General features: G+C 40.6%; 1 protein-coding gene across 4 annotated transcripts in view; it reads right to left on the minus strand.

Moving 5' to 3' along the window:
* Nucleotides 1-11,404, minus strand: part of LOC126996466 (mediator of RNA polymerase II transcription subunit 24-like) — a 22,549-nt gene extending 11,145 nt beyond the window's left edge. Inside the window, exons 1-7 of one of the 4 annotated variants that reach the window (XM_050856934.1) lie at nt 11,202-11,404; nt 8,895-9,057; nt 4,100-4,225; nt 3,258-3,359; nt 1,972-2,055; nt 1,450-1,600; nt 957-1,059 (exon numbers count right to left, since the gene is read on the minus strand). In XM_050856934.1, the coding sequence (XP_050712891.1) occupies nt 957-1,059; nt 1,450-1,600; nt 1,972-2,055; nt 3,258-3,359; nt 4,100-4,225; nt 8,895-9,005 (677 nt within the window). In that variant the 5' untranslated portion in view covers nt 9,006-9,057; nt 11,202-11,404. Of the gene's footprint in view, nt 1-956; nt 1,060-1,449; nt 1,601-1,971; nt 2,056-3,257; nt 3,360-4,099; nt 4,226-5,052; nt 5,384-7,127; nt 7,147-8,894; nt 9,058-11,010 lie in introns of those variants that run through there. The other 3 variants (XM_050856933.1, XM_050856935.1, XM_050856932.1) reach the window with 3 other exon arrangements.
* Between the last annotated feature and the right edge of the window lie 2,123 nt (nt 11,405-13,527).

Here is a 13,527-nt window from a genome sequence, read left to right on the forward strand (position 1 = left end):
CACATATGTCTTCTATGCAATGACATTTTCTGTCTAACAAAGTGGGATCTGTGTAGATATTTATCATTGGTTGCTATGTTCTGTGTTTGAAGATACTCTTGACCTAATCTAACTAACCCAAAGTGATCACCGTTGTTAAGTCAATATGTTTATAAATGCTGTCTCTAAGTAATGATACTTTTTATTTCACAAGGTAGGTGCTTTGTTTGTTTGTTGTTTTTCTATTGGTTGCTGCTTGTCATGTGTTTAAGGACCCTCAACTCATGGACACAGGCTGGTCGGGGGCTTGGGGATGTGCACATCTTGAGAGGACTAAACAGTAACCATATATCATGGACAAATGAATGCCTGGCCTTAGCACTTTGTCCAGGAACTCTCCCACTAATTAAAAATAATACATAAAAAAATCAAAGGGTAACTGACAAGCCAGCTTTGATGACTGTGTGTACATTAATCCCCACTCCATCGCGGAGGTTACGTTCCAGACTCACCCGTGATAAGTGAAAATCCGCGATATAGAAATACTCTATTCAAATACACCCTAGGCATATTTTTATAACTTTTACGGTACTTTTAAAAGCCTTTTAAGGTCTTTAAACACACTTTTAAAACAATAGAAACACACTGTACACTGTAGGGAGACACGTGGAACTAGCTGAGACAGAACAAGGCGAACAGCTTCTCTCCCTGCGAGATGCCAAGCAGCGAGATGCTTCTAGGACACAACAGCCAATCAGTGACCGAGAAAACAACACCGACGCTCTGATTGGCTGAATCGGTACATACGGCCATTCTATTGTGACGCGCGAGATTTAAACTCATAAACAATACTGTGGAATGCCGCAAAATGGTGAAAATACACGCGATATCAAAATTAATAGGTCTTACAGAAAAAATGCGAAATACCGGGACCGCGAAAACTGAACCGCGATATCACGGGGGTTTACTGTACTAACCAGACACTCTTGATGAGAAGATCCTTGTTCTCAATGACACCTCCAGAGCCAGCCAACAGGGTCTCCACCTCCACCATCTTCTTCACACAACCTCCCCATGTACCTGAGACACAAAGTCATTTTAATATACACAACATGGGAAAACAAAATGCTGATTAAACAGAAGGCTGATAAGTGCTTGAAAAGGAGGAAAAAATCAGTAAAAATGAGAAGTTAAAAAGACTGTTTGAGTTTTAATGAACTATTTACTGACTTGGTAATTTGTCTGCAAATGGCACTGTCCTGTTGTGTAAAAGTTACAGTAAGGTGCAAAAAGAGGAGGAAGAGTTTTATAAGTCGTAGCCTAGGAACATCTTCAGATGTCTATCCTCACAAAAATGGGAAAAGGTGAGGCAAAATAAAAAATATGAAAAAAATAAAAGGATGAGGACTCATAGTGATTAAATTTCTACAAAACAGTATCTGATAGTCATATGGAAAAAGAACTGCTTACTTGGTTCTTCCTGACGACCAATCTCCAGCATGCAGGTGAGGAAATAGGAGTTGAGAATGTCAAGGAGGATGGAGGCAGCCAAGCTGAGGTTGGTAGAGTGTTCAGGGGCTGTGCGCAGGTCCAGCAGCTGCTGTGTCGTCCACCCCATCACCTGCACGACAGTTGTCACCACCATAAATAGTATCACAAAAACAGTAATAATAATAATAATAATAATAATAATAATAATAATAATAATAATAATAATAATAATAATAATAATAATAATAATAATAATAATAATAATAATAATAATAATAATAATGTTATATTTTTTTCATAAAAATCAGTTATAACTTACTAAGACTATTTCTTCTTAAATCCCTAGAGTGGAAATTAGGCCTCTTTGATCTTTCACTGTAGCTTTGGAAAGTTTCTCATTTCTTGGATCATTAGACATTCATCTCTACACTGATTCAATAAAAGTTCAAAGGGTTCACACAACAAACACATAAAGAAATAAAGCACTACTGTGCTCCTCACCTGCACCAGCCACTTCACTCCATTAACAATTGAGGTGGCCAGCATCAGGCAGTCTTCTGGCTTCCCCCGGCAGGACACACTTTTCTTTAGAGACACAAGTAAAGAAATTATATACAACTAAAAGTTAATTCTGAACATCATGGAATGAATATGAGACTCTGACACTGACTCACTCTCAGTACAGTGCTCACTTGCATTTCACACACATTATTATTTAGCAAAATCACATTTGGCAATAAAGCAGGATTATGAGTTCAGCTCAAATTTCAATAAAAAAAATTCTTACATTTTATGGGTGTGAAACCTGATGGTCAGCTGTTGTATACCATGTATGTATACACTAAATTGTTCCCATTTCTATTAGTGTTGCTGGGTAAAAAGGATTTTTTTGCAAATTTTTGCTCCAAGAGGAGCATCTCCAGTAACAATGTTGGTGAAGTTGTACCCACCGATGGTCAAGACAAACAGAGAGGAGGATAGTCTTCTTCAAATGTATAGTGTCCACCAAAATTACACTACACTAATATACCCCATGTACCTCCTGTGGTGCTGTCTATAATAGTACCTAAGCTGGCTGCTTAGACAAGAGATTTAACCCCTTCAATACAAGCAGACAAAACATAACCTCCATGCCATATCCTGGTTTTACAGACTACGTAGAATAGTCCAATGACCATGACGCACATACAGCGTCTCTAGGATATGGTTCGAGAGATGAAATGACTCATATACTGCGTCATGGTACTGAAGAGGTTAAAAGATCACTGAGAATTTGGAGATGGATGATGACAACCCTGAAGTGAAAGTTATACAATCTGTGTATCCTGTCTGTCCTAACATACAGTTTAGAAACTTGGCCTCTCACATGATATTAAATGAGAAAAATAAAAGGTGCACAAAGAGGCATAGAAAGAAAAATGCTGAATGTAACACCATGGAATAGAGAACAAAGGTTAAAGTTATTCTAATGATGGATAAGAAATGGGCTTAGTAGAGTCATAGAAGTTGATGGAACTCATAACAGATGGAGACCCAAAGTAACAGAGTGGCAATCCAAGAACTGCAGAAATCAAGAGCAGACAAAGGACCAGGAGAAGGGATGAAATTATCTACATTCGCCAGGGCAAGATGGACCACACTAAGAGGGAGGAATGGAGAGTTGGGAAAAGCACCTTTTGTACAGGGACCCACAATGGCAGATGATAATGATGATAATGATGATCTAATAACAGGACTAAGGAACTTATATTTTCTTAGTCTAATACACAACTTTAGCAGCTTCTCACCATCATGGACTGTAGGAGGGTGAGCAGTGCATGGACACAGTGGGGTTTGTGCAGCCCATCATATTTGCTGATACTTTCAATCACACCTCCGTATGAAACAATCTGCAGAGAATAAAACATTTTTTTTTTTTATATTTAACCCGGTAGCAGCGGAGATCATGTTTCTTAATGATCCCCCCAAGCGAGAAAAATGAGAAAAAATCACCCCTCACACAAACCATTTCATAATATATATATCAAAGCATTTGTGATCAGATTATGTATCATCTATTTTGGGGGGTTTATATCATGGCACAAATTTGGCCCGTCACTGCTACACGGTAAAGCCACAAATTTGGCCCGTCGCTGCTACCAGGTTAAGGAGGCACTCTAAGGGTCAAACAAACATACCAGTACAAATAACATCAACAAAATGCCCAAAAAGATGCTGCTGAAAAGAAAAACAAACTCTACAGCAGATGAACAATTTAGTTCAAGATGTAACTTGATACTCGCCTCTTGAGAGAGTTGTCATAGGAAGGTAAATACAATGGAAAGGCTGTTCCAGAGCTTACTCAAAAAAAGGATGAGAAATGAAGATACTGGTTAACTTGTGCATTAGGGAGTTGGACCGTACAGAGATGAGTTTGAGCAGAAAGTCTTGCAGCATGGCTACTCATTATACTCAAGAGATTTAAATACTTACAGTTAACAAGTTCAAAAAAGCAGTTAGCATGAAAATAGCAGTAGAATATACCAAGGAAAACAGTATTGCAGCAGACTTTAAGAGGCTGAAAAGAGAGGAGAGGAACTGATGAGGCAAATTCAAATACAAATGTATACAAGAAGAGAAGTGTTTTCACCTGTGAGCTCAGTGAGTGTCTGAGGTAGGAGAGGATGAGGGTGTTGGGCAGGGGACCCATGAGTGCCTGCTGGAGGATGTAATCAGCCAGGTGGTAGATGTCGCCGCTCACTGCCCGGGGCAACACCTGTGACATTGAATATAAAAGGATGCACAAAGATATAACTATGGAGACTACAAGAGGCTAGTCAGTCTACACATGATAGCTGAAAACCAGATATATATATATATATATATATATATATATATATATATATATATATGTATATATATATATATATATATATATATTAGAGATGTATCGGATGTCGAATTTCAGACATCCGCGGATGCGGATGTATATGCGGATGTCATTTTGCGGATGCAAATGTGAATGCGGATATCAGTCTCTACTAAAATGCGGATGCAAATGCGGATATCAAAATATGACATCCTCGCGGATGCGGATGCGGATGTTTTTACGTCAAACGTTCTCACCGAGAGGACCCCCCCCCAAAAAAAAAGCCTGTTTCAGTGTCAGACCATGCAGACAGGAGACGTAACAAATAAAAACAAGATGGGAGAACCAAAATACTGCCAAATGAGTTCGAATGGTGTCTTAATAGTTGATACTTCTCTCTTTGAAAGTATTTAAGTCATAGGAAGACGTAAATACAGACGCAGGAAGGGAGTTCCAGAGTATACTAGTGGAAGTAAAGTGGAAGTACTTTTTGTTACAATAAAGTTTTATGACGAGTTTCAGCCACACATTTTGTGCGTTACCAGGATGCGGGACGTGGACCCAACTCGTCGTGCATCCCACCGACCACTTTCCCCAACCTCCACCCTTTTGAAAGTGGTTAACTATAAATCTATAACCATCTGATTGAACTGATACTATAAACACATATTTATTACTTAATATTTAAAGTTCAAGATGGGCAAGTTTCGTTTCAAAAACAGTAGCTTATCTACCTTTTCTGGCAAAAGCCGATTGCGCTTAGCGTCATATATCAAGCCAGCACTACTAAACAGCTGCTCACTAGGAACGCTACTTGGTGGACAGGAGAGATACTGGCAAGCTACCTTTGCCAAATCAGGGTAGACTGTCTTCATTGTCTTCCACCATTGCAAACTATCTTGACTTGTTCCACTTATTCTTTTCTCTCTGTGATATTTCTCAATATCTTTCATGAGTAAAGTTACTACAGATGAGTTTTCTGCTTCATCATCACTGCTGGAGCCAAGAATAGAGGTCATTGCTTCATCTAATGTTCCACAGGTGGTAGGTGTTTCACTCATATCATCTCTTCTTCGTTTCCTTCTTGGTTCTCCATCTTCCTCTTCTAGAATAGTCGTCTGTCGAAGCTCCTCACATACTCTGGCAAGTGATGATTTTACTTGATCAGTGACGTGAGATGAAGAAAAAAATTTACTCTTGTATCTTGGGTCAATATATGTTGCAATTCTGTAAAGATCTTCATTTTCAATCCAAGAAAATCTTTTCTCAACATCAGCTTGCATTGCTTCTTTCATGAAGTTTACTGCCTGTGTTGCTTGTCTGTCTTCATTTAACTCAATCACTGATCCTGAGCCTGGTTCATCTTCAGAGCTTGTATCTGAAGTATGAGTTTCTTCAACAGGGTTAGAAACTACTGATGTGGTATGCTGAAGAGTGTGTTTTAAGGACTTTACAAGTGGAATCACTTCAGCTGCTGTTGATGTGGAGTCACTAAGTTTTTTTGTGATATCTTCATAAGGTTGTAAGGCTTGTACACATTTATGCATAATCAACCACTCAGTATTGCTGAGCTGTTTGATTTTGGAGTTGGTAGCATAAACACACTCAGATTCCTTTATTTCTAGTGTTCTTCTTAGCATGTGTAAGGTGCTATTCCATTTTGTGGGTGTATCATGAATAACAGAGAGTTTAGGTACTTGCAGCCTGTCCTGAATCTTTTGAAGTTCATCTTGTGCCATAGTTGAGTGATGAAAGTGCGTAGCAATACTACGAGTTTTTTTATCATGTTTTCTATATCACAATGTGATGATAACCCAGTTTTAGCAATCAGCTGTATTTTATGCACAGTACAATCCAGATTATTTACACCTGAGAGAAACACAGCTTTGTTAATATTTTCTCCAGCATCACGCAGAACACAGTGCAGTGCACATTTGTACGAGATATGTCCCACTTCATCAGCATATCATCAAACATTTTGGAAATATACTCTCCTGTATGTCGTTCTTCCAGTGGTTCAGCACCTAGCAAAAAGTTTGTTCTTTCAAATTCCTTATTTATGGTATGTGCAGTTAAACTCAGCAATGACACACCTGCTGAGGTATCTGACCACACATCAGTTGTGAAGGAAAGTTTGTTGTCTTGCTTCACTTCATCAATTATTTCTTTTATTTTCTTGAAAACAGACTCATACATATCACTACATATCATTGATGAATAGAAATTTCGCTGCTTTAGACTGTATAGTGGAGCAGCTTCAGTCATCAGTCTCATGAATCCTATGTCCTCAACATGACTGAAAGGCAAATCATCCATGACTAACATTTCTGCAATGCATTTATCCAGTTTCTTTGCCTTAGGGTTAGAAGCATCCCATAATTTTGCACTCTGAAAATACTCAGCAACATTCCTTTGCTTAGCATCTGTCTTTGCTTTTTGCAAAGGTGTTTTTTCTATATTTATTTTTTCTTCCAACTTCTTTATCTCTTTTGCCATTAACTCTTCAAACTGTTCTTTATGCACTGATTTCAAGTGGTTTTTCAAAGATGTGGTTCCACGTCCCTTTCGTGAATAATCTTTCTTGCACAACAGACACTGTGCTAGGTCACTTGACTTGTTCATAAAATATTTCCACACTTCACTGCTATGTGACGCCATTTTTCAGCTGCTGTAGCAGTCAGCACAGAACAATAAGGCTTTGTAAACTTGATTATAATATCCTTTTAAACCATCACTGGCAAACTGTATTATCAGCGAGGAGCAAAGCAAGGAAGGAGCAGTACTTCTTCCTTCGAAGGCAAACTCTTACCAAACTGATGACCTAGCTGCCAGTGTACTGTGTAGGACTTATGCTCAGAATGCCAGTTTACAACTTATGGATCAGTATTATAAATTTTCGAGATGCTTAGCAAATGTGAAAAGAAAATTACTTTATTCTAATGCTTCATTGCATTAAATTCTAGTAAGAAATACATCGAAAAGCCCTCTATAACAGTAATAATGATAATAATAATAATAAAACAATAGCTAATATTACCCTTCCTCTGTGAAAATCTTTTCATCGGCAACTCACTGTATCAGGGGAAACAGGCGACAACAGGAAAACTCGTGCGATAAGAAGAGCTCAGCGCTGCCGGTTCATATCTTTTTTAATATTATTATTTGTATAATTATGGAAACATTCGCATTAAAAGTATTTAAGGAAGAAGCACTGAATTCTACCGTGTGAAGTGGGAATAAGGTCTAAGACTGCAATGTACGACATTACTCAGCCACACGACACACATTACAATCTCTCTCTCTCTCTCTCTCTCTCCAGCAGTAAGGCATCGGGGTGAAGGTGACAAGCAAGGATGATAAGCCTCCTCTCTATCTCCCTCTTCACCCTCCTCACACACACACACACACACACACAGTGACTCACTCATCTGTTGTTACTAAGTATCTAACATTCCACCATTCACAGTTTGCAGTTTATTTACTATGTATTTGTACTTCATAGTCACTAAGTAAAATTCGCCCCCTCCTCCTGGCCTTCCCCTAAATTCTAGACACATTACGTTGTGTAAGTTTGAAAGGAAATGAATCCGTGATATTATTTGCTTTAGTTTTACTAGATAATTAATTCATTAGACACACATCAATAAATTTACTCCACATTTCTAAGCTCTGTCTGAACACTAAGTCTGTAAGCACCAGGCAGTACTCTACTACTCTGCTAGTCTGCAACTGCGTGTCTATATATTACTCTATAATCTATAGGTTGTGCAATACACAAAACACATCCGCATCCACACATCCTCTATAGAAAGCGGATGCGGATGCGGATGCGGATGTATATTTCACCACAAATGCGGATGCGGAGGCGGAGGCAGATGTTCAGTTTATCACAACTACGGATGCGGATGCGGATGCGGATGTGAAAAATATATGGATGTTCATGGATGCGATGCGGATGCGGATATCCGATACATCTCTAATATATAAATATATATATATATATATATATATATATATATATATATATATATATATATATATATATATATATATATATCTCTCTCTAAGAAACTTATTTTGCATACAGAAGAAAGCAAAATACTAGTCCCAAAATAACAAATTTTATCATGAAGACAGGTGACAAGTCAAAAAATTAGTATGGTAAGTCAGGCATGTACATATGAGGAAAATATTGCCATCAACTGTAGAAACTAATTGAAAGTCTTTCTTTAAATACAAAAGCAATAAAAAGAAGAGCAGAAGTAGGACTGAGCCTTTAACTGACATTGGATGCAATTTAGTGATTGAATACCATCATATTGCAAGCATGTGAAATTATTAATTTTCCTTGGTATTTAATACCAGCTTGACCGTTACTATTGCCAACATCAGCGATGACCGATAAAGTTCTCAATGCACATTGATCATTTAAAACTCATAAATATCAGACAGGACAGTATACAACTTAAACTACTAAAACAAAGAGCAAGGTAATCATTCCTTATGTATGAAATAATATGTGAAACTTTTCTAAGGCAGGGAAATATCATAATGAGGCAGAGAAAAAGAGACCTACCGTCTTGATGTGTATTCCCCATTGAAGGTCGGACCAGCGCTCCTTCCAGGCCCGAATGAGAAGGGAGCGAATTGTCCCAGCCTTGCTGCTGGTGACAGGTTCGAGGCCCATGGCAGGAGGAGCCACTCACACGGACTTATGGTACCACACTCGTCTTGGGTGTCTGTGAAATGATACAATTAACACTGTGCCACTATTGAGTCATTTCTGCCACTGAATCTTTGCAATTACTAAATATCACTTCACAAAGTACCTAATTTCAGCTTATTGTCAAACCTACTGCTTGCACCTCTTCTCTCTCCTCTCTGAGACCTTGGATCACTTACTAAGTTTTCTGATGTGTGTACCTGTCATGTCTTTACTTATAAAACTATGGGATCTCTTGCTGCCTGTCTGGTTGGCATAAGTTCTGCTTGTCTGCCAACAAACTAATTGGGGAGATACATGCCTCTTCTCCCTTCTTGTGCTTACAACTCTACACTTTTTGAGTCAATCTCCTGCTATGTGTGATTTTTTCTAGCCTTTGCTTACTAAAAACTGGTGGATTTCTGACTCTCTACCTTGCCCACATTCTGCTTAACCTAAACCATTTGCATGGCCACCTCTTCCACCTTCTTGAGGCCTTTGATTATTATTATTATTATATTAAGCCTTTGACTTTGTCTGTCTTGAGGCCTTTGATTATTATTATCATTATTACTACTTTTGTAAGAGACAAATCAAATATAAAGGGAGGGATGCAGACACTATAAGGTGCCTGTCTGGCATCCCCAAAACATCTAAGATGGCAAGAAAGAGAAAATGAAAGTAAAAGCAATGAGAAGAAGAAGGAGGATAAAATAATATAGAAGATTTCAAGAGTGGAAGGGCAAAGTGGAAAGGATACAGCTCGGGGTAGTTGAGTGCACTGCGCTCCTCATTCAGATAGGCCTGCCCCTTTCTAAGCTTTCTGGGTTAATTCAAGTATCATATTTAACCTGGAAATTAAGTTTGCAACTCTTAAATAAGCCGCTCATGCCTGCTATAGTCTGTTCAGAGCATGAAGGCGGTTCAGGGTGGAGCTGGTATCGTCGTTTACCTCTAGCCATGCTGCCAAATCAGCCTTCGTACATGCATCTCTCTCTCTTATTTCCCATCCATGTGCTATTTGAAAGTGATATTTATATATTCTGTATATAGTAAAGGAAGCTACATAGTACAATGAGTGTCGATGTTTAGGATTATAACAAGGATTTGTATAAATTCTATGACATGTGGCAGCGATTTTTTCCCATGTTGCCTTGTTGTGGTGGTGGTGGTCGGTGTGTCCCCCTAGGTCCCTCCCCCGGGTCAAGAGGGGGAGAGAGGAAGAAAGAGAGAGATAAACAGGTGGGTTGTGGGTGGGTAGGCCGGGAGAGAGTGCTAATCTGATAATTGGTGGTCGAACTGGCAGCGCCGCACTCATGGGAATTCTGGAATCTGCCACACCTTGAACTGCCTTCATGCTCTGAACAGACTATTGGGGACTATTGAAGAGGGTAGCCTACTAATTCCATGACAGACTGTTTACTTCTGGACAAAATATGATGCTCTTTATTACGGACAGTATTTTTTCCAGAAATCACTGGATGATTGACTTTCCAATGCCTGAAGTACACCCGCCGCCACCACACTCCCATTCGTTACCACCGTCCTGCGTAGTACACCCACTACTTCCGGCACCCTGTCCCATCCTGTGCTATGTATTTCCACCGGGCCACACTGCATGCCGAATAACCTTACTAACCTAACCTAACAGGGGGCTTTGCCACCCTCGACCCCCATGCCCCCTAACAGGAGGTCTTCACCCCCTTCTACTTTCCAAACTTCATTTGTTACTCCACTGTATTAAATTTGCAAGAGGTGGCTACCCTCTCTTCAATATTGTCTGCCTGCTGATTTGTGTTTGCGTACCACAATTCCCCCGACCACTGTGTCTCCAATTGTCTGTCTTGCCCAAAACTAGCTGCATGCACACTTCATCCACCTGCCTCTTGAGGCCTTTATAAGCTTTCTGGGTTGAGTAAATCATATTTATCGAAGAAATCGAGTTTGTCTCATAAATAAGCCGCTCATGCCTGCTGATTTGCTTGCTTACCTTCTTTTGAGCTGTGCCGCTGTGTATCACTTCTTAGGTCCTCCTTGGTACTTCTTTACACTAAGATACTTCCCTACGCACACTTGGTTACTTCACCACGCACACCTAGTTACTTCACAGCGTACACTTATTACTTCACCCTGCGCCTGGACCCTCCTGTCTGTCTCGCCCCAACCCAGCAGCAGGCACACCTTTTTCACCTCCTTTATGAGTTCTCTGTTAACTTTTAGGCTTCCTGGACCCGTTTCCTGCTGTGTCTAGTTCTGTATTTTCCTGCGTGCTTGAAGAGTTAGCGGATTTATCGTAAAACAAGAGGAAATCACGTATTCAGAAGCACTTTGACAACACCGAGCGGCTGGCGGTTGTTTGTTTACCTACGTACTCTTCTTCTTCTTCTTCCTTTTCCTTTTTTTCCTTTTCCTTTTCTTCTTCTTCATTGTTAGGAATTAAGGGCTGAAAGCGAAGCGGAGCAGCCGTGGGTAATTGGGTGGTTGAGTTGTTCCACAATAAAGATATTACTTCACTGCCCAGAAGTTGCGTTTGTAATCAACTCTTTAGTAATTTACCGTAAAGGCATGACTGCTAAATAAAGCGAGTTAATATATGCCATTCAGTTAAATAATTTAATGAAATTACCAGTTGCTATTGGAACGTGCTTCGAACCTTGGAGGAATAATACATGGAGTGGCCGGCCACTGTGGCCCTCAGCGGGTCGCTCGATCTTCACTGTGAGGTGAAGTAAGGTGGGTAGGGGGGGCGGAGCTTAGCCGGTGGGCGGAGCCAGCAATTCCACCCAAAACATTGCATTTCTCGTTCGCAGACCGTCGGCGTAAATGAACTTGTCTCCCTTATTTCTTCCACATATCATGTGTTTTTAGTTATTCAACTGCTGCAGTATATGACACTAAGGATGAATATACAGGTTTTAACAGAAAAACACCAGCATTTCCTTGTCTTTATTCCGTAGAAGCTGAGAAGAAATGTTCCACACCCGCCGTGATCCCTCACACTTCCTCTGTATAATTTTCATTATTATTGACCATAATAAGATAGGTGTGTAAAACTCACAGCTGCAAAACGTCAACTTCATCCGACGCTTTGTTAAAAAATAATAACGAAAAACAGTATAACGCTGGCTCTGAATTTCATAGTAGAAGCATGTAGAAACATGTAGAGCGTCTCAGATTTGATCAAAACTCACTGCGAGTAAACAGAAGGAAGTATTGAGGCAGGAAAGCACCAATTACTGAGAGGGGTTGTGAAATGCCGGAATTTTTCTCTTTTTTCCTGCATTCACACACGACCACCGCGTGTAACGAAACACACGATATATTAATTCAGACAAGGAAAGGTTTTGCCGGCGCTGGGGATCGAACCCGTGACCAGCGAGACGGGAGAGCCACTCTTCAACCAGTCGGCAAAAGAGGTACCCTCCCTCGCAGAGTGAGTTATGGGAGGCTCGCCCATCAGGCAAGTCGCTGCATTACACGGCTCCTCATTCCTATTTAGATTGATTTCTGTGTGTTGAGCTTTCCCATTTTCTATGAACTTCGAAGGGCATGGACCATCACTCTACCTGTTACTCACTCGGGGTGACACAACGGAATCACAGGAGAGGATCCCCACCGCTGTCACCATTGAAATGCCAGAATTTTTCTCTTTTTTCCTACATTCACACACGACCACCGCGTGTAACGAAACACACGAGAAATTAATTCAGGCAAAGAAAGGTTTTGCCGGCGAATGCGAATGAGAGATCGAGAGAAAATGAGAATGAGTGAGAGAATGAGATTTTTTTTTTTTTTTTTTTTTTTTACGTCGTAGCCTATTGCGCCGGAAGGCTTCTTCCCGGTGGATCCTGATGGTCGGCCCAAGGCTTCTTCCCGGTGGATCCTGATGGTCGGTCCAAGGCTTCTTCCCGGTGGGGCCTGTTGGTCGGCCCAGCCCGTTCTGGCGAAGGCGAGTGTTTATGTAATGCCCCGACGAGCTTTTATCTTCCAAATCCTTCCTATTTCTCAACACGGCCTCTGCGTGTATCGAAATAACACGAGAAATTAATCAAGATCAGGGTATTCGCCGGCTGCCTGGGATTGAATCCGCGACCAGCGTGACGACCGAGTCGGTACCCCACTGGCTAAGTGGGTTATGGGAGGCTCGTTCATCAGGCCGTCGCCGCACTACATTTATAGTGGCGCCATCTTGCATTGGCTCATGCTGCCTTCCCGGAGCTCATCTTTAATCCTAGAATCTAGAGTCCGGGTTGATATAAGTGGTCTTTTGGACAGCATGTGGGTAGTTTTAAGCCACTCGGCGGCGGCTGAAAAATCCCAGCTTGGTGGCACGCGGTCGGGGATTGAACTCGCGTCCTCCTGAACGCGGGACCGTCTTGCTATCCATTCAGCTACCGAGAATGAGGTGAGGAAGAATGATAATGAGAATGAGTGAATAAGAGGTAATGAGAATGAGAATGTGAAAGATAGAATGAAAGAATGAGAGACAGTGAGAATGAGAATGAGA

This window comes from Eriocheir sinensis, chromosome 10 (assembly GCF_024679095.1).
Source record: "Eriocheir sinensis breed Jianghai 21 chromosome 10, ASM2467909v1, whole genome shotgun sequence".
In the NCBI taxonomy this organism is placed as follows: Eukaryota; Metazoa; Arthropoda; class Malacostraca; order Decapoda; family Varunidae; genus Eriocheir; species Eriocheir sinensis.